The 22,813-nt window shown below is 37.2% G+C and overlaps 1 protein-coding gene across 1 annotated transcript in view; it reads left to right on the forward strand.

The window, feature by feature from the left end:
• Nfat5 (nuclear factor of activated T cells 5) overlaps positions 1 to 22,813 on the forward strand; it is a 91,711-nt gene that overhangs the window by 44,163 nt on the left and 24,735 nt on the right. Inside the window, exons 4-6 of the mRNA XM_037206478.1 lie at positions 1,638 to 2,248; positions 20,242 to 20,434; positions 20,560 to 20,612. Coding sequence (XP_037062373.1) covers positions 1,638 to 2,248; positions 20,242 to 20,434; positions 20,560 to 20,612 — 857 coding nt within the window. The remainder of the gene's footprint in view (positions 1 to 1,637; positions 2,249 to 20,241; positions 20,435 to 20,559; positions 20,613 to 22,813) is intronic.

The following is a 22,813-nucleotide window of genomic DNA, read 5'->3' on the forward strand; positions in this document are numbered from 1 at the left end:
ATTTGACAGGATACAAACTAAAAAGTGGAACTGGTATCATCAACTCCTTCAGGTTCTTTGACTTATGGTAGTTGGGAGAAAATTTTTGAGTGTGGCATTACGTAGATCACATTACAGATAGCTAACATGACTTCAGCCTTGACAACAATGAAAAATTCGGGGGTGGTTGTCATTCTTTCAAGTAATTTACATGTTTTGATACATGCTTTCAATTGGGTTCAATTAATTTAGTAGCACAGCTTTTTATTATCTAAACACTGACTTTCTTACATTTTAGCTCTATAATTGACAATGAATGATTTCAATAATGGTACATTTAAATAATGGTGCATTACATTTGAATTTTTATTGTGCAGTTTTAAAACTGTGGCATAAATGGTTGTAGACACAAATTAAATTTAAGCACATACCGATTTTTATTTATGTGTACAATTATATCTTGTACACGATAAATTAGTAATTTGAATTACAGGTAACCTCCAGCCTAAGCAGTGTTAATATGTCTGAGTTTATGCTTTTAAAGGCTAGAGTACAAGTGTTCTCAGTGCTTCTGCTAATTGACACACAGTCTGTTCTGCAGAGACTTACTTAAATTTTGCAATGCATACTTGATAAATGATTTGAGATATTTTTATAGGAATTCTTGTGTTCTAGAAATTTTCATGCTTAATTTTTTGTTAGGCTTTAGACAGTACGATTTGCTATTCACTACCATACACAATTAGCAGGCCTTTTTTAAAAAGAGAGCTAATAGAAAGAAACTAATTTTTGAGCACATAAGACTTTATAAGAAAAGTCCATCTAGTAGCCACCCTTTTCTGCTTTTTATTCATTCTTAAAGGATGGATGTTTTTTATTACTCATGATTTTGATGTGCTGTTTCCAACTTTGAGATTCTCAGTGAGCAGCCTGTTTATCTTCTACAACCAAGCATGTTCCCATTAAACCTTTCTCACCTCTATTCTCATGGATTTTACAGTGAGTTATAGTGATGGTACCAGTTCCATTTTGCCTCCAGTTCAGTTGATTATCTTTTTTTTCCTCTATTTATTTTTCATTTTATAATTGGTATCTGGAATAATCAGAAGCTCTTTTCTCATTTATTTTCTCATATTTTTATTCCAGGATTTGCCTCTGAAGCAGGGAGTGTCTGCATTAAAAATGACCTGTAGTTCTCTGCTTCATAGGTTAGAAACTTATTTTAATATTTTGTGGCTAAGCACAGTCCCACTTTTCAAATTCTATAATGAATTATTTAATTGGCATTGAATGTGGACCACAAACATATATTTCATATTGGGGTTTTCTGTATTACTTTTAAATGATTAAAATTCAACAGAACATTCAGCTGAGGCAATAAAAGCTTTATTCTTGCTTTACAGCTTAAAACACTAAATTAGATTTTTAAAAATTTATCAATTATAACAAAAGTAAAAATGCTATTTGGGCATTTTTTAAAAATTGTATTTCTTAGGCTTTGTATTGCTTAAAGCATTTATATTCTAAAACTTAACCAAATTCCAATTATTTGTTTTGGGGAAAACAAATCAGTTCACAAATCACATTTTCATTGGGACTGCTAGCCAGCATAGGTGAAAACATGTATAGTGTATTTACTCTTGGATTGTACACTGCAGATGCTTCTTCAGCTCCCTCCTCTTCCTCCATGGGCGGTGCTTGCAGCTCCTTTACCACCTCTTCCAGCCCTACCATTTATTCTACCTCAGTCACCGACAGCAAGGCTATGCAAGTGGAGAGCTGCTCCTCAGCCGTGGGGGTAAGTAACAGAGGGGTAAGTGAAAAGCAGTTAACCGGTAACACAGTTCAGCAGCATCCATCAACCCCGAAGAGGCACACAGTTTTGTACATCTCACCACCACCTGAGGACTTGCTGGATAACAGTCGGATGTCCTGCCAGGATGAGGGGTGTGGATTGGAATCTGAGCAGAGCTGCAGTATGTGGATGGAGGATTCCCCCTCCAACTTCAGTAACATGAGCACCAGTTCCTACAATGATAACACTGAGGTACCTCGTAAATCACGAAAACGAAATCCAAAGCAGAGGCCGGGGGTCAAACGACGAGATTGTGAAGAATCTAATATGGATATATTTGATGCCGACAGTGCCAAAGCACCTCACTATGTGCTTTCTCAGCTTACCACGGACAACAAAGGCAACTCAAAAGCTGGAAATGGGTTGGTATCCACATTTTTTAAAGTTCTATCACCATTATGCAAAGCAAAAACGTAAATCATTCCCAAATTTTCTTAATTCTCAGTTCAAATTTGCATATAAAGCAAAAATGCTAATTTTATCCTTGAAGTACATGAAATTTTCAACTTAAAATCAAATTTTACTAGAAAAATAATTTTAAAATAGCAGTAGATTATAGCAAATGAATTTTATTATGGGTATGTTTAGTAGTAGGTGTAGTAGAAAAGATAATCTGTTTTGAAATAACTTTTAAACTTCAAATGGACTTATTTTAAAAGGATTTAAAAATATATTTACCTGCAGAAATAAGTAATAGTGTGGTGATGCTAGCTAAAACACTTAAATGTTCTCCAGAAGTTAATTTGTTCTTGTAGCAGTTTATTTCATATGGTTCATTCCATTATATTTTTTTAAAGAATTTTATGTTTTATTTTTGTTTTTCATCTTTACTTGATGAAAACAAGAAAAAAACAAAGATGACTCTATTCTCATATAGGTTCCTTTGTTTGAATTTTTTTTCCTTTGATACATAGTTCCAGTTTAGGAATTTTTTTAAAAATTGTTACTCTTTTTATCATTCCCCCCAACCCCCGATTCTGTTTCTTACTTGAAGGATGATGAAACAGGATCATGGGTGCATATTCAAGCTTTCTGTTCCATCTGTGCCCTTGGTACACTACTCACCAAATCCATTTCAATGGTTATGTTACAGAATATTCCATGCTATAATACAGATTAACGTGATTTACTTTAGGATTCCTTTAGTATTTTAATTGTAATAATTAGTTGCTGGACTTTTGAAAGTAAATTTTCTACAGTATATTCAGTAAAATTTAACTCATTAGATTTTGAGAATTAGTTTTTAAGGAGGTAGAATATGGTTCTTTAGGTAACCCAGGATCGCTTGCAATTCCCACTTGTTGCCCCCCAAAAAAGCATAGATTGGTGTACTCCATGATGACATCTTTGATCTGTTACATTAAAAATCCAACTCAGTAATATATTTGCCGTAATAAATATTAAATATGTCCGTAAATGATCCCCTGTGTACATCTTAAAATTAGTAGCAGTCATTTAAGCAAGAATTAGTTAAGTCTATACTCACAAGTTTGAAATCCCATAATGAAACTCATTTCCTTATATTCTAACCTAAAAATTAATTTGAAAAAATTTAGCCTTTTTTTCCTTTATACTTTTAAAATAAATAAATAAATAAATTCCTTTAGAATGATACAGTTAAATAATTTAAATGCTTTACAGTTTCAAAAAGTCTACATTAGGCAATTTCCAAAAGAAAACATGGCATACAGCCTTTCCTAATATGTCACAGTTTAATAGTCCAGAAATTGAAAAAGGAATATTTTATTCAACTATAAAATGTAGGTAAAAGGCTCTGAAACACAGTGAACACCCCAAGTCCTCTAAGGAAGTGTGACTGATAGAACAGATCTGAAAAGTGTGTGGATGTCAATAAATGTGTGCTTTTTGGGCTGCGGTGGAAAAGGTCCTAATAAAGTTTCAGAGGAAAATATTTTTCTATTTGTACTGAAATAATTATTAAAGTTTCCAGTTAAGAACAGTAAAGTTTTGACTTAGGGATAGTCAAAGTCAAACAGTGATTTACTGTTGCTGATTGAAAAGATTTCTTGACCTACATCTTTTCTGCTTCTGCTTTTGTATGATAGATATATCTTAGAAATGATTTGAGGTTACCAGGGAAAGTATAATGACATTGGTCAAGACAAAACTTTCATGAAATAATTCATGAAGCAGAAACTCCATCAAGCAGCAGAAGAAATGCCCATCTTCTTAGGTAATGGAAAATTATTTGACAATAGTATATGGAAATGATGAAGAAGTTTAAAATTTGAATTTATGAGAAATACATTGAGGAAAGGATGAAACCAAATGTAAAATACATGGACAACTGTTCTTAATCTGTAGTTCTAGCTAATTGCCTGTTTTTTTTCCAATGATGAGAAAGATGTTAGAAACATGAAATTTTGAATGTTTTGAGAGATAAGTAATATAGTCTTCAATATGAGGTTACATAATTTGAAGTTTATATAATGCTAAATATTTATTAAATGAACTTTCGAGTGTGTTGCATATAGCAGTTCATTTATCTTCATGATGCCAGAAGTCTTGATAACTGATGGACAGAAAAACAGTTACTTTTACAACTAAAAAGTTAGAGCTTATTAAGGAAACATCTTTTTAAAAAGCTGCTTATATGTAAATATTGCTGACTGTATCATTCTTAAATTCTTCAGCTAATGTCCTGAGACTTAGCAGCCCTGTTTCTTCTAAAGTTCTATAAGTTTAGATGTGATATCATGTGGATATGAAAGTCATACGAGGCCTTTTTGTAGTAAAAATTATTTTGATGACATAGACAACCTGAAGGAATATCTAGCACAGAACCTGAATGTCATTCTAAGTAGAACATGCCACATCACATTGTCTATGGTAGTTGTCATTTAGATGTAAGACTCCAGTGATGGAGTCCCTTTCTAAAATGAGGAAAGCCCTGGCTTTGATGCCCAGCCCTGCAAAAATCAATCAACCACTCCCCATGTAATAAATTGCTACTTGCTTCCTTTTTCTAAACTGTTTTACCTTAACAATTTATAAATTGAATTGCTACTTTTCTAAGAATTAGTTGATGTTTTCATTGTTTTACATGTCTGTAGATGTAATTATACATGTTTTCCATTTTTACATTTAAACCTAGGGAATTTTAGAATATAGTTGCAAGAACAGGCATGGTAGGTGGTAAATTTGTGTAAGCTCAGCACATGGGAGGCTGAGGCCATGGGCTTGTGAGAGGTTGACAAGCCTGGCTTATAGTGAGTTCAAGGTCATTTGAGCTGTGTGGTAAGAGCGTTCTCTCAAAAAAATAAAATAAAGCAGAACTATTTTCAGTATTTTAGAAATTATTTAATTCTTTGTGATCTTTTTAGTGTGTATATATAAATATATATTTGATACATATATATCTGATATATATGTATCAAATATATATTTTTTAGCATATATATCAACTCATTCAACAGATGTTCATTCCAAACAAGATACTTGTTTTATAGAAATCATGTCTTCATTAGCCTTTCAACAATGCTCAAGAAATTACGTAGTTATAAGTACTCACATATCAATATAGTAAACACCCTTTACAAAAACTTATTTGGGTCATATCATCTCAAGTTCTTTCGTGTACTTCATCTAAAATCTATTTTCATTTACTATTATGTATTCATAGCATACATCCTATAACTATAAGTATTTTGACAATTATATCTAATTAGTGATAAGTAGATGTATAACTAAACCATATCATTCTATACTATCTTCAAGGCTTTAATTATATATCATAAATGTCTTAGTTGCATTGCCAGACTCATTAATTTAGCTTAGTATATTAATATTGTCTATTATTCGACCGCTTTAACTGTGTAAGTGGAGATTCTACATTTTGATTGTCAGGTAAGTAGTTTTTACAAAAATCATTATTTCTCTTCCCCTCATTTATATAATGTAGTATCATTTTTTATATTAGTTTATCACAAAAGAAGTGTGAGTGAGTACCATAGTAATATGTGGAATTCACAGGGAATATCTCTATGATGTATTTAAATTGATGTGTCAATTTCACATTCTACTGTCTATAGTATCAGTTTCGTGGAAAATTATACTTTGTAAGTCTCACTCAGAGAGATCACAACATACACATAACACACATTTTCTTGACAGTTATGTCTACAACTTTATTTCTACTACAGCACTTTTCCCATTGAGATAATACTTATCTATATCAATAGACATCTAGAGGCCCAATTAACAAGATTTAGGCAAGATGCCTTCAGTCACAATAGTCTAGTTTATATGCTTTTCTTGATTACTTTTAGATCTGTACAGACATATATCGTAAGATGGCCTATGCTCATTCGTTTATATAAAAGTCCATTACGAGAAGAGCTCCTAAGTTTTGTCTTGTCTTGCCTGTTCCTTCGTCTTTTTTCTAATTTTCCTTCACTGTTTACCTATCACTTCGAGGCAACAGTCTCATGTGAAATGTTCAGTGCACGCAAGGTCTCGGATTGTGATACTTATCTAGTGACATTTGTGTCAGTGCTTACACCTTATCCTCAGCAGCTCCATGTTCCTGCTCAGCTTCTTTACCATTGATGGTTAGTGCCAGTTGTTATATGACCAGCCAAGCTACAAAGTGAACCTTGCTTGTGGGATGACTTTCTGTATGCGGCGAATATGTGTTGCTGCTCTTAAAAGTAGATTCAATAATCTACCCTTCATCCTGTATAGTTTATGAGCTATTATCAGAATTCCTTTAGAATTAAACAATACACATGTCATTTGTTGCGACTCAGTATACAGATAAGACTATGATTCACAGAAAGACTTGTCTTGCAAAGAAAATCTCAAACCACAACCAAGACATATTACATACAAAAAACCCCTAACAAACAATAGATTTTAATACTCCTTTATTTACTCACAAAAGAAAGTTATCTCACATTTTTACTTTGAATGTGGCGATGTTGGTTTTGTGATAAGTACTTAAGCATCATAAGATAGGGCACTGAAACTTTATGTAATCTAAGAACAAATAAATGACCGATTAATTTATTTAAATATTTAGCCAATGGTATGTCTCCAAAGGGGAAAGGAACTGAATTTTGTAATGATTCTGTTTTATTCGTTCTTCTCTTTATTAGATATATTCATTCGATCGGCGGTTATAATTCTTCGTTTTATCCAACTTAAGCGCATAATTATTTTCACTGTGGAAGTTAGAAGTTCTACGTCACAATTTTGGATATCATCTTAATATTATAAACAAATACTTAAAACATAGTCCTAGAGCCAAGCATGTGCTCTGAGGTAGTTGGGGTGACACTATAAGGGCCGTCCTCATCTAAGACGCAGGCTGAAGAGACTGGCCTGGGGTATATGGTTGAGGAACCCTGTCTGCCAAAAAAACTCAAAGAACTTACTACACGATTCTCCATTACAAATCTTACGTCTTATTTCTTCGCCATACAACTATGTTACCTGATTGTCTCGATGTCTCAAATCTAGAAGGAGACTTTAACATTTCCTATATGAGTAGCTGTATTGTTCTCATATAATCCAGTCAGATCATGATACAAAATAAGCTGGAATACAAAACATTTGCTACACCCGGTATATGATACTTTAAATAAACTTTCATTTCTCCAATAAAAGATCGTAGCCTAGCCTTAATCCTATATTTATTTATATTTATTGACTCAGGAGCTACTCTCTCATTTCACGCGCTATTTTAGTCGTGACGCGTAAGTAGAGAAATCCAACAAGAGTGGTTTGCTACCTATACTTATCAATGAACTCATACCTTCTTATGTTGGATCTAGAACCCAGTCCTTCCCACGGTAGGAACCTGCTCTCTATCGTGCATATGAATGAGAAGAAAGGGTTGTGAAACGACAAACTGCTTCCCAGTTTGCTGGAATTTAGATTGTCTTCTATTCCACAGTGACTGACGCCACTTTTAGCTACATAGTTCTGTCCGATTTGCTCTTTTTCTTTTGCCCTTTGCAAAAATCTAGACATTCCTCTGCTCTATGTGTGTCTTAATATTAATGCGTACATAGTAGATTTTAACTATCCTTGTTTTTTATATCGTAATTGCAGTTTGAAAACTGGTCAATTGCATTAATGTATTCCTCTTCCAATCCCACCTAATTTTTTTTACTAATTTCCCTGAGTCCTGACAGCTTCTCTTCTCTCATGTCAGATAAATACTATTTTCTCATAACAGCTGTTCTATCATCTCAATTTATAAAACGATATATACTTTTTTGTTTCTTATTAGTGGAGTTCTTTTCCTCTAGCATGTCTCCTCTATTCTTATTCGAAACATCTAAAATGGTCGGTAATTTTCTCCCATGTTAGTTTTCTTTACTTTCTGTGTTCTTTCCTTTGCAATACGAACCTTTTATTAAAACTGTTTTTTTGATGTTTTCATTTGCCCTGCTCGCAGTTTGTTTCTACTTCTACTTTTGGACACAAGAAGACGAACTGTGCGTAAAGAAGAGCGCCTATGTTGAGCATATTGTCCTTTGGACTGTTCATGCTTATGATTGTCAATTAAAGATTTGACTATTGCCCCAAACATAGTCCCAGATGAAATTATGTTTCCAGCTAAATGAAGAGGCTTGATCCCCAGCACACCCCTAGTGGACATTATCGCGTTAAAAAGTGAGGAGAACTGAGAGGATAGTTTGAGTCAAGCCCGTATCAAACCCGACTTTGTTACATTACTTGTATAACTGTCCAGGAATGACGTCTATCCGAGCTCTGAGGATGATTAGGTACCATGACAACGAGGCGAGCCGAGGCTCAGTGAGAAAGACAGAAACAACAGCAAGGACTTTCCAGACAGTTGATCAGAGTACCTCATTTTATTTTAGTAGTGTGTGAAGACTGAAGCCTAGCTGCAAATTTCATTCCGCGCTCTCCTCAAGTATACCCAAGAGAACTAGCTCGTACATTAGTTGTTTTCCTGACCTCCACTATTCACCCACACCATTGGCACACACAGTGCCCACATGATCATTTCCCTAACACACAAACCATCCAAAAAATTAATTGTAAAAGTAGAGTGCATGTGTCATAGTGAGAATGTGAATTTTCCTATCAATTTTTTAAGTAATTATTTGTGAACACAGAAAAAAAGTTCAGCGGGAATAGAAGGATAAAGATTATTAAGCCTTCAGGGACTATAATAGGAATGAACAAATGTTAGTGTGGAGCCATAGCAGAGACTTCTGTACTTAAGGATAATATTTTGATTTTATTGTTCTTGTTTGAGCTGGTTGTTTGTGGTTTTTTTGGAGTGCTATTTACTTAAACACCATAAGCTAGCCAGGGAACTCAATATGAATAATACTCAAGGCCAGCTTGAATTACATGGTCTGCATCGCTCCTTGACCTCAGTCTCCTGATGTGCTTTGAATTATAGCATGAGCCTGTTATGCCTAAGAAAATTTTAATTAGAAATATGAGCAGTATCCACTTCTCTCTGGAAAAGTAACAATTATCTGTCATCCTTTCCTTCATCATTATCTTCCTCCTTTGTTTTCCGGTAGTGGTAGCAGATTTGTCCAGCAATACACTTTTACTTCACAGACACATTTTAAACTCGTCTCCCATACCACAACATAGTCCACATCCCCCCTATCTCAATACCTTCCCTCACCTATTCATACTTAACCATCTCCTCACTTTCCTGTTATTATAGCTTTTTTTTTCGTTTAAATATAATCTTGATGTTCGACGTATCAACTATCGTCACAACTGTATATGCCAGAACCGCATCAGACTCCACTGTATGATCTTTGACGCCACCATATTATGCTGTCGCCTTACTTGGATACCATTGCAACTAAGGACCTCTGCGCATTCGCAGTCTTTCAGTGTCAGAGGCGGTACTTCTATTAACTGTTAGCTTGGTGGGGTTTTTTGTTTTTTTGTGTTGGGGTCTATTTGTTGTGACACTTAGCTCTTTCCCACGTCTGTGGCAAACTGCTGAGCACAGGCCACACTCCCAGGATGACATTGACATCTACATAGCGCATATATGAATTGGTTGTTTGTGTCTCTCCTATTTTTCCTAATTCATATGACACCTAGATTATCGCCTGAGTTATCTTTTCCCTATATCTTTTGAAAACCTATAGTGTGCCTGTTTTCTGCCTTTTCTCCTATTCGTAATGATGAACCCTCTCTCCCACTTTTAGACATCATCATTTCTTACTCTAGCTCAGCTTTCATGCTTGTTGTCGTGTTCCTCAAGGCCATTCTATTGTCTCCTCTTCTCTCATCTTTCATTCATCTTTCTCAATAGATTTTTATTTTCTTTAGCCTTCTCAGTTCTTTTATTTGATGTCTCATCTCTCCTGCAGCCCCACCTATGTTCACTTCTACTTCTGCTGTACTTTGTTAGGTGAATGGGACATTCGCTGTAGCTAATATTTACGTACATGGGTTTTATAGCCTGGTGCCCACTAGTTTTTACGACATCATAACAAGAGTTCAGCACATCGATTAGAAGCTCTCGGCAAACCCACATAGATTAACAAGATTGCAGCAGCTACTCTCGCAAGATCATAAAACAAATATCTCCATCCCAGCGAGCTATATATAGCGAAATAGCTGAGCCTAGATACATATAAACTGACCTAGAGGTATTCCGACAAAATTATAGCTGAGCTCACGCAATACTCCTCTGCAGCAGTCTCTTCTAGCATCTAGTCATTAAAATGACTATTTAATTGTTCAGCCAAGTCTCGAGTCAGAGACAAGCATATCTCAATGAGTCGGCACGTGTCAGCATGGTCTCCATAGAGAGTTCCAGGCCAGCCAGGACTACCTGTCTCAAATAAAAAAAACATAAGACCACAGCACATATATTTCTCTCAACAATCGGTTGTACAAGCAATATACCTTGCACAAATGCATTTACACTTTGTTCGATGTCAGTGTGGCCATGACCAGCGCCCACGCCTGTTAACACCACACTCGGGAGTTCCATGCGAGAAAGCACAAGACTCTTCAGTGCAGAGAAACTCCCTTGAGCCCTACGAGCCTGGTCTCCAAAACGAATATAAACCAGAGAAAGAAAGCGCATCATATGTTGTAGCATTCAGATGTTTTCGCTCACAATATGACAGTCGCACTGGTCTCGCGAATTAAGAAGAAAATGTACTACAAAATTCCCATGAATACCCGTCTAGGCCGTACACCCCGCGAAAGAGAGAATGAGCCATTCCATTGATTCGTGCCATTCTTGCAAACAGCAGCTAAGAGCTCTTTGAGTTCTATAGCCACCCTCCAGTCACAACTACTCTCTCTCATTAATCTTTATGTGACTTCACGATGATAGAAAATAATATTATTATAAATTGATATATTACATCTCAGATTCCCTTGTACTATAGAAACCTCTCTCTTAATATATGACAATATCTGTAAGAGCTTCAACCGATTTTTAACACTCATGTCTATCGCTATATAGCACTAAAAACTTTCTAGACACCTGAAATCCCGAGTACTATTCTATCTGTTAGCATAATGTGTGTATTTATCAGTTATCATTGTACTATGAACCAATGTCTGCAAGCCATCTCAATGTGACAACCGAATTGAAACTCTGTCATACATTCAGTCGGTCAAGTCTTAGGCATCTTACGTGTGCAACAAGCAGTACCATACATATACACACCGAGCAACTCGGAGACAGGAGTCCCTTCTAGCGACTACTATTCAAACACTAATCCCTTGAGCTATAGCTAGTTCAGTTAACTGCCTTCTCTACTTCGTATGCCAAACTGTTTAAACTTAGTGCAAACCATTGGCTGCTAGACGATTATTATCTGTATAATTTGTTTTCTCTCCAAAAGATGAGTAGATTATATCGATCAATATTAGCAGTTCGAGAACATTTATCCTATGTGTAGATACATGCGTAACAAGACATATATACAACAGCCACTCACATGTAGTCTATTGCCTCACTATGATAGGTGAATGGAGTACTCACTGACCCTGGACTAGTGATTAGTCCATAATTAACTCAGCGGCACCTCAGCGGCGTTACACCCTCACACCCAAAAGAACAAATATTCAAAACAAGAGCGAAAAACCCAGCAACAAAAAGCTTTGCACCAATTTCTAAACTTTACTCGTTGCCAACCAATTAAACATAATTCCATTCTTAAAAGGAGATCATAAAGGATACACACTTCGCTTATTTCTTTAATTATTCCCTAGTATGATAGTCGAGACTGGCGCCACAACATCGCTCTCAATAGCTCATGAGATATACATAGGACATGTACACCTGATATTCTGTACAATCTTTTTCTTTCGAGCCTATCCTCTTTATCCAATCAAGACATCGGTTCGATGCGCATTTTTATTTATCTGATACAATCTCTATCTAATGAACTTATATTTATTTATGAAGAGTTTTCACGTGAACTAGTCAAGCGAACTATGTCTGTGTACCATAATAGCTGAGCCGCTCAGCCCAGGCGCAAACTAATATCAATTTTGCATAAGTTACTGAAGACAGGCAGATGGCCTCAACAGGACGGCGATTCATACAATCCCAGTTAATCATACGCGTAACTGAATGCAAGTTCCTCATCTCATGAGCACCCACATCTGTTTCGAACACAATGACGTGGACCTCGAGTTCGACAGTGTGTATTCATAATGAACTTGCTATTTGTTTCTGTATCGTTAGTTATTGCTTCACATTCTCTAAGATAGCCTTTCTCGCTTAACTTGCATGTATACAGTAGTCTCAATTTGCTTAAGAGTTCATACGAATATTATCATATGCTCATATGTAGCGAGTCGCATAATACTGATGCGTAATCAAATCCTCAATTGTCGTGATCGGTTATGCTCGCCTGATCCCACTGAGTAGGTAGAATTACTATGGGACCTGTGAGGAACATTGGTATTGCTATTCCCCATTCCATTTTCTATCAGAGATTAGGACTCATTGTAAGAGAGATGTGAATCTAAGCTCTTTAGTGAATCATTCTAAAGATAAATAGTATCAGTGAAGCCTATCTATAGCAGTTATTTAGTATCCGCCCGCAATTATTCTTCTAGTGAAATTTATTCATTTTGAGAGCTTGGCCTTCTATTTTCAGCTCCCCGCGCGTTACGCCATTATTTTCTTGATTGGGACGCAGTTCCAAAGTGTTGTCTATCCATGATCAGTCCTTGGCTCGTCCTGAAATCTCACAGTGATCTCCCCGCTCTCCTGCCACGGCGCGATGTCGCCACCTAATGTCTGAATGCGCAAGTCTCCTTTGTTATCAAGAAATAAGCTTTATTGTACGTGGACGTGTGCTCTCGTGTTGGTGAAGTACCTGAGTTCAGTCTTCAATACTCAAGATCAGTTCTTTACTATTTATTCTTCATTCCTAGTTTTTACGAGGTGTTGGGCTGTCGTGTTTTTTTTTTTTTTTCTTTTTTATGATTTTTCCAGACAGGTTTCTTTGAGAGCGTTTGCTCTGCTCTTAGATGATCACAGGGATTGCTTGCCTTTGTGCCATCCCAAGTGCAGTTTCCTCTTCATACTTTTAAACAATATAGTGGACTCAAATTCACATTTTGATGATTTTTTTTTTTGAAGCACACTGGGGACACAATCTTTCTCTTCACTGATAGAAGAACTTTGCCAGTTGTCTTTCAACCATCCATCTGCACGTAGCCCAGGCTGGCCTCCATCTCATTTACAGCAGTACACGCTGCCCTAGACCTCCGAGTGCTGGGCCATCTAAAGCGCTTGTGCCCACCAGCCGCCTGCATGATTTTGATTGAACAACGTTTTCTGTGTAGCCATCTAGCATGTCCTGAATTTTTGGTTACTCTGTGCAGATGCCTTCGTCACCATGCACCTTGAACTACACCAAGATCTCGCACAAGCCTTGCCTTCTACTAGACGTGCTCGGTTTCTAAAGGTGTGTGCCACCACTGCCCAGGCAGGACTTTGTGTATTCTAAATATGCTCTTAACTATTAAATGAGTAGAGACCTTAATTTGCTGAATAATGGCTACACTAGAGATGCTCTCAATGTTCTGTGCATGTATATCACTTGTTCAATTTCAGCAGGAAACTCGTTTGAATATAGGGTTTATAGTGGGACCTATGAGAGAAAATTTACCATTTAGACAAAGCGCTTTTTAGTGTGCAGATACACGATATATTCAACTGTTCCCGTAGTGCGTCTGAATCGCACTATGTCTGTATATCTATCATTCTACAATATAGAGGCTGTATAGAGAAAACGGCCGATAATACCCGATCACCTGCCAGACAAGAAAGACTGGCTAGTTAGACAATATAGATATTGGAAACGCCCTACCATGGATAATTATAATAATTAGATTTCAAGCTTGTATTTCTGTTTTTATTAGTCAAGCACAAACTATGTAAAGAAATGAACAGTCATTGTGAGCTGGTAATATGTAGCAGCATTGAGAATTAATATTTTTCCTTTTTGATTATTTTTATTTTTGTTGGTGTATATTTCAATTATAATTGCCATGAATCATGATTGTGTGTAGATGGTAATTGTGTTAGTGTGTCTATGTATGATTGGTTTGTAGTTGTATTGTCATCATCGTGTACCTGCTTGCCCTTTCTCCTCTGGCTCGCCAATCTCCCCTCACTTATTATCAGAACCACGTGCTCTACACGACTCACCGTAATTCGGATCCATGGCATCAGCACCGAATCTCAGATGTCGTGAACTCTGACTGCATTTTTTTTCATTCTTCTCATTGACATTATCTCAAGATCTTTTTCCAAACTGGGCCACACAAGAACATAAACAAACTTATCGTCTTGGCATGAAAATAAGCCAAGTGGTAAAGTTCTTGACTTCCAGATTTTTTTCTTAACCTTTTCGTGCACCATCTTTGCTCATAAGGCAAATTTTTAGGATATCTATAATCTTTTCGTAGAAATTTTCGAGTTCGAGTTTTTAGTGCGCATTCTTTAGTTAATTGGTCATTTATCTTTTTGAGACAGGATTCGTCTGCATACCACTATGGTCTGCCACTCCTCGAGCAATGGACTCTATGTAGTCCAGGCTAGCTCGCTCTTGCCTCTCATGGTCATCTAGTTTTGAGATACCCATGTTTACCATATGTTCGATGATCATACACTTGTCATGTTGAGTTGTATGATTTGCTCTCAGATGTGCATGCTATGATGCGCAAGGTAGTACTAGTGACATGCAATAGAGTGATTACTGCTGAATCTCCTGTGACATGCGTATAGAGCACAAAGAGTTGAGTTTTAGCTTCAACCTTCACTAATTGACCTTTGACTTGAACTCGAATCCCAAAAATACCTCGATGATAGAAGAACAAGAAAGTAGTCTTTAATACCCACTTAAACCTTCTGAGCCAATCTCTCTAGCTCCTACATATTTTTTATTTTATATATGTTATAATGCATTTTTATGTATTAATCAAGAATATAAATCATTCTGAGTATCCAGATGAATGAAAGACTAGGATATTGTGAAAGGCCATCTCTCTTTTCTGTCTTATGGTTTTATATAAGCAGTGTTTTCTAATGTGATTAGCCCTCAGCTTGCATCTGTAACCAGGCTGTGGGTCCTTAGAACTTAGAAATAAGATAAGCTACACGCGTCGGCCTCTCCCACACCTCTTGGCACCTAGCCACTATCTGCGAGCGCTGCCGCGCTGCCTCTGCTTCCACCTTCATTAGCGTACTCCGCGCTCTGTTCTGACTGCAGAAGACTAAGCAAATTGAAGCCTGTGCGCAACTTCGCCGTCAGCACGATATATATTTTAGATTATGTCACGAGAAAGTAGAAAGTCTCTTGTAGTCATTACTTCATGCTCACATTTAAATAATAATTTTTATTGTTATTTTTTTACTGTTTTTTCCATTTAAATGAAGATTGATAGATAGAGCTTTGAATATTTAAAATTTATCCTTGTTATCTTTGTCAAAGTTTGGGGCCTTATGGACTATTACATATTCAGAGAATTAGCAAAATCAGCATTTAAAGAGAAGAAACTTGTTTATTAATGTGCTATGCTGGGCAGTGCGTTGCCCACATCACTTTTAATCCAGAAGCAGGAGGCAGGAGAATCTCTGAGTTCTGGCCAGCCGCGGCTAGAACCTAATTCACAGGACAGATCAGGGCTACACGAAAAAGATCCTGTCTCAAACTCTTCCGTCCCTCACCCCAAGAAGTATGTACTATTTTAAGACAGTAACAGTGCCACGATTACTAACATTTTTATTCGTGAATTTTCGGGGAGACTCGGTCGACTGCTTTTTTAGCAATCTTGAAGCTGCTAAGAATGCTTAATGTTAGATTTTAGCCTGCAGCGTGAATATAGAATTGCTACGGTTACCAAGAAAGAGCAATCAGTCCTATCATAGTTGTCCATGATATTTGTGTTTTTATTAATGCATGTTTAATGATCACAAGTGAAAGATGGCCTTTCCACTCTCACAGATGACTGTTAAAATACACATCCCTCTACACGACAAGTAGTCTCGTGTAGCTAACTACATGATAATGTGAGAGAGATGATCCTAGGCGATACATATGAAAATAGTCTGTTCAATAGCTCTCTTTGCGTCATAACTTATTCTTAAGCAACAATTCCATAATGTCTCTGTCATAAATGTGTTAAGAGTGGTTGATGTGTAATTTCATCTGGCGACCGCTCAAGGACACACTATTGTGCATATGAACTCACAATAGAAAAACTATTTAGTCGATACTCTCTGCAAAAGACATTTTATCGTAGTCAAAACCCGAGCCACAATGCAATCACTTAATGCCTCCGTGCTGGAAAGCATCAAAGCACTAGTGAAGAAGCTTGAAACCGCATATGGTTTATATCTATGAGTCATCTGAGAAAGGGGTTTCGATATCATATGGTCTACATTGGAGATTAGAAGCTTTGTCTACAAGCCTGAATGTTCTCTACTACAAATGAAAAGGACATTCAAGTTCAGGTTTTTCCCCTTAGAGCATATAGAGAAAAACACGACAATTTCAATGTCCCCGCTGCATGCAGCTAGCACTCATCAAAAAACACACTCATGCAGTATAATGAATTTGAACACTATCTAGGAGTTCATCTTCTCATGGACAGTCCGTGGCACGACCGCACATACCCTATGAGAACCGACATGAACCACACATCAATGCATAATAAATAAATATTTTTTTAAAAATACAGACTGGAGAAAATAACAAGTCACTGTCTCTTTGACCAAAAAACAAAAGAAAACCAAAATAACAGTTGTAAACTGGATATGGTGGCACAAACTGTAATCCTAGTAACTAGGAGTAGAAGCAAGAAGACTGCCATGAGTGTAGGCCAGCCTTGTCTTCTGAGAGACAAGGTATGTCTCAGATTGCAAGTCATCCTTAGCTCCTTACTGAGGTTAAGGACAGCCTGAGCTACTAGAAATCCATCTCAGAATATAAAAATATTAAAATACATTGGAAAGGTACTTAGCTATTTATAGGTTCCTGTTATCATATATACTGATCTTAAAAAGGGCTAGAGAGATGGCTCAGCAGCTATGAGGACTGGCTGCTCTTCCAGAGGTTCTGAGTTCAATTCCCAGCAACCATGTGGTGGCTCACAACCATTTATAGTGGGATCTGATGCCTTTCTGGCATAAAGTCATACATGCAGGTAGGGCACTCATACATAAAGTAAATAAATCTTTAAAAAAATGTAAAAAGGCTAGAGAGATGGCTCAGAAGTTAAGAGTGCTGGTTGCTCTTCCAGAAGACCTTGATTTGATTTCTAGCACCCACAGGGTAGCTCACAACTGTCTGGAATTCTAGTCCCAGGAATCTGATGCTCCATTCCATCTCCATAGGCAGTGCGTGCATGTGGTACACAGACTTACATGCAGGTAAAACACATAAAATTAAGGTAAATTAAAAAAATATTTTAAGTAATTTGAGGGCTGTCAAGATGACTCAGCAGGTGAAAGTACTTGTTGTCAAGCCTTGTGATATGAGTCAGGTCCCTGGAACCCACATGGCAAGAGGACTGACTCCCACAAGTTGTGATACACAATAAATAAATGATAATGTAGTTTTTAAAATATTTCCCAGCAATGTGCCCCCTAATAAGTCACTTAAATAGATAGGATGCCAGAAGGCAGTTGCCAACCCCCATGATTTCCAGGCACCTTTACCATGTGTTAGAACATTAAAGTGAAACAAGCTTTGTAAATAACTTTGTAAATAATGGCATGTCCATTTCTTGTTACAAGTAGCAAGTACAGCACAGTGCTTGTGAATGAGAAATGAAACTCTTACCTCTAACTTTAGTATAGAAAGAAAACAAATGAAGCTGGGTGGTGGTGGTGGTGGTGGTGGTGGTGGTGGTGGTGGTGGTGGTGGTGGTGGTGGTGGTGGTGGTGGTGCGGGTGCAGCACACGCCTTTAATCCCAGCACTTGGGAGGCAGAGGCAGGCAGATCTCTGAGTTTGAGACCAGCCTGGTCTACAGAGAGAGTTCCAGGACAGCCAGGGCTACACAAAAAAACCAAAAAAATAAAATAAAAAAATAGAAAACATGTAAAAGTGTCCCTTTAAGTTCAATGATAGTATTATGTGCCTTTTACTATTGTTATAGTTTTAATTATTACACCAATAAATAAATTTCTTCCTTGTTTAATCAATACAGGTCAATTTTATATTATGTGCATATATGTTTTGCCTGCATGTTTGTTTGTATATTATGTGCCTGCCTGGTGCCTGAGGAGGTCAGAAGAGGACATCAGATCCCCTATAACTGGAATTACAATTATGAGTCACCATATGGTACTGGGAACCAAACCTGGACCTATGCAAGAGCAGCCAGTGCTTTTAACTGTTTAGCCATCTTTCCAGCTCTGAGAATTTTTAATACATTATTATTTCTCAAGGTTTTTACTGTGGATTACTTGGGTTATTTTCTATGACTTTTTGGGGGGTGGGGGTAGGATCTTGATAGGGAGCCTACAATTAAAGGTCATTCATACTCGGGCAATAATCCCAGCAACTGGGGAGGCAGAGGCAGGTGTATCTCTTGAATTCCAGGCCGACCTGGTCTACAGAGTTCCAGGTTAGCCATGGCTACACAGAGAAACACTATCTCTGTGTGAAGATCATCCAGATTCTTGTTTGTTTGTTTTGTGTGTGTGAGTGTGTTTGTGTTGGTATGGACAAGTATGGATACAAGTGCATGTGTACAGCTTGTGTCTTCCTTAGTCACTCTCCACCTTATTTTGAGACTGGGCCTCTCACAGAACCTGAAGCTCATAGATTTGTCTAGGGCGGCTGGCCAGTGAGTTCCAGGGACCTTCCTTTCTCCACCTTCCAGCATGTGCTGCCACACTGACTTTTATGTGAGTGGTAGGCACTTTACCGACTGAGCATCTTTCTAGCTTTACTCAGTCTCTTAAGTGCTGGGATTATAGGCCTGACTTGGCACTGCTTTTTATAACTCATATTTGACTTCAAAACAGAAAAAACGTGTTGTTGAATTTCCTGTTAGCTTATTATAGGTATTATGACCTGTTTTCTTTTTGGGTTTTTTGTTTTGTTTTATTTTTATTGTACTAGTTTTGTCAAATAATTACCACAGGTATCCTTTAACTTAGCAAACACACAAATTTTACACCTATTATTTATTGTGTGTTTGTGTATGTATGTATGTATGTATGTATGTATGTATGTATGAATATGTATTATGTGTTTAGATGTATGTGTGCCACGGTGCTTGTAGGAATGGATTCTCTGCTTCTGCCATGTGGATTCTGGCACTCTAATCAAGTCTTCAGAGCCATGGCACTAACCCAAACACTAATTTTTTAAAAAATAGGTTTTTAGGGACTGGTGAGATGGCGCAGAGGTTAACACTGACTGCTCTTACAGAGGTTGTGAATTCAATTCCCAGCAACTAGATGTTGCCTGACAACCATGTATAATAAGATCTGGTGCCCTCTTCTAGCCAGCAGGTATATATGGAGGAGGACCACTATAAATAATACATAAATCTTTTTTAAAAAATTGATTTTTACTTAGTGTAAATGGCTGTTTTTGCCTGCATATCTGTTTACCACATTGTGTCTGATGCCCACAAAGACCAGAAGAAGATAACAGATCCCCTGGAACTGGAGCCGTGTAGGTGCTGGGAATTGAACCTCACAACTTGAGTTTGATAGTCTGGACCCACATGGTAGAAGTAAAGAACTGACTCCTGTAGGTTGTTCTCAGACCACCCACCCACTGTGGCATGTGTACATGCATGCATGTACAGAGAGAGACACAGGTGAACACACAGTCTAAAGTAAATAAAATGTAATAAAAAAAAATTCGTGATCAACAGAAACAACTCATAAAACTGGATTCATGATATAAGTTGTTTGTAGATAAGAATTAAGTGTTGGTGGTTGTTCTTATGGAATGTTTATGTATGTATGTCCACAGCTCAGCCAGCAGGAGTTCCTGAAATCTTAAAGAAAAGCTTGCATAGCTGTTCAGTAAAAGGAGAGGAAGAAGTGTTTTTAATTGGGAAGAACTTTCTAAAAGGAACTAAAGTTATTTTTCAGGAAAATGTTTCTGGTAAGTAGGCATATAACTGGTCGATAGTGTTCCATGTTTCACTTGTTATAAAAATACAGTTAAAGCTAAAGCCACAGAGTGAGAAAGTTCAAAAAATTTTAAATCACTGTTATTATTTCCATCAGATGAAAACTCTTGGAAATCAGAAGCTGAAATAGACATGGAATTATTTCATCAGGTATGTAACTTAAACTTTTTAAATATTTTTGTTGTTTATTCTGAGCAATTCATTTTTATTTGAAAAGCTTCACTCAGTTACTTGAGGTTCTTTCCAATTCTGACATTTTATTTCTTCTGTCACATAATCAGGTAACCCCCATTCTCCATGACCAGCAGTAATGTCCTCCAGAGCACTATTGACAGGAATAAGTGGGATCCTTGCCATACCAAGCTTGTAATAGATACCCATGGAAGACTTGTCAGTTCATTTCATTGTCCCAGAAGGAAAAGTGAACTTTGATCTAAAGTCTGCTTTTTCTGAGGGCACTTCAACCCCTCGTTCTAATTTAATTGTTATGTACCTAGTTTTACTAGTAATTGAAGCCTTATTACTCCATAGAATACTTTCTTGTGCTGTGAACATGTTTTGGTTTTCTGTTGTTATTGTTACTAATTTAGACAGGGTCTCACTATGTACATGTTTTGGGATTTGACATACTGGTTAGATTAATGTAATCTCTATTTTAGTACTCTCTCTCCCCTTTACCCTCCCTCTCTCCCCCTTTATCGTCCTTTACTCATCCTCTTCTCTCTCACTTGTATCATTTTTCTCTCCTCCTCTTCCATGCATTTGTTTATTCTTCCTTCCCTTCTGAGAAATGGGATGTTACCCACCCACCCACCCTTTTTTTTTCTTGTGTAGTCTAGGCTGGTTGTGAACTCGCTATATAGCTGAGGATAACCGTGAACTTCGCTGCCTCTGCTTCCCAAGTGCTGGGACCACAAACCTGCCTGGTTTCTACAGTACCGGGGGTGGAACCCAGGGCTTCATGCGTGCTAGGCAAGCACTCTACCAATTGAGCCATCCTCGGCCCAATAATTAAATTTACATTTAAAAATAGATATGATGTATATAAGAGCACGCGTAGCATATAGTGTGTGTATAAGTCAGGACAGATTTATGGACTTGGCTCTGTTCTTCCATATGATCCAGGTATCAAATCCAGGTTATCAGGTTTGTGTGGCAGGTGTAATGCAGCGGTCTTTAGAGAGTTGTGAATTTATTGTTGTCTTACTATTGTATGGGGGGGTGGGCAGGGTGTGCATGTAGTAGTCAAAGAACAACTCTGTGGAGTAAGTTCTCTTCTTTCCACATTTCTGTGGGTTCCGGGATCAAACTAGGTCATTAGGCTTTTTCAGCAAGCATTTTTACCTGGTGAGCCATCTCCCCGGCCCTGTCTTGGACTTTCTGCAAATGAGTTTATAAACAAACTAAATCATAACATGATAGGTCATTGGTTCTGTGGTCTTGCTCATTTTTTTCTAAAAAAATTTTCTTTCAGAGAGAGAGAGAAGTGCCTTTCTGGGAAACATTTTCTTAGAATAGAGTAAGATCTGGTATCGTAGAGAATTGACCTAGAACTCGTATTAAATGGAGAACAAAAATGAAGTATTAGAGAGAGGTGTTGAAATAAACAGAACTTTGGAGCAGGGCATGGTGGTGCACACACACCTGTAAGACCCAGCATTTAGAGGTTGAGCGGGGAGGAGTAAGACTTACAGGCCAGACTGGCAAGATGTTTCAAATGACGTGAGTGCATCTTGTGTAAGGTAGGTACTATTATCCTGACAGACTGTGAGCAGAACACTCTATATCTTTGTGGACCTTCTACTTTTTGTTGTTTGAGATGGTTAAAAAGTACTGTTAGGAAAATAAATGTGATTGGGTTGGGGAAGAATACTGCTTCTAAAGAATGGGCAGGGAAGGGAAGACTTCTGAGGAGGTGGCATATGTATGTAAGACCTGGGTATGGGTAAGAAACTTGCCATTTGAGAAGATGAAAATACTACAGTTGGAGAGAACGAGTCTAAAATAAAGCTGAGTTTAGTAATTAAAAGGATAGACAACATTTAAGTTTAAAAAAGGTCAATTAGCTATAGTGTATTAAGCCATTTGGAAAGTAGGAATGAAATGAAGTTGGTCAAGCAGGGACCTTGTGATGTGTTGTAAAACATTTGGGCTTTACCATGAAAAAATATTAAGATGAATGACATGATGCCTATCAACCTTCAAATCATCATTTTTTGCTTGGTGTAGTGGCCTACACCTGTAGTCCCTGAATGTGGGGTTTGAATGAAGCAGGAAGATCTACAGATTGAGGCTGTAATAATCTAGTGCATTTTTTCTAATCAAACTTTTAAAAACTGTACGGGTAGCAG

Source organism: Peromyscus leucopus, chromosome 5 (assembly GCF_004664715.2).
Source record: "Peromyscus leucopus breed LL Stock chromosome 5, UCI_PerLeu_2.1, whole genome shotgun sequence".
Classification (NCBI taxonomy): domain Eukaryota; kingdom Metazoa; phylum Chordata; class Mammalia; order Rodentia; family Cricetidae; genus Peromyscus; species Peromyscus leucopus.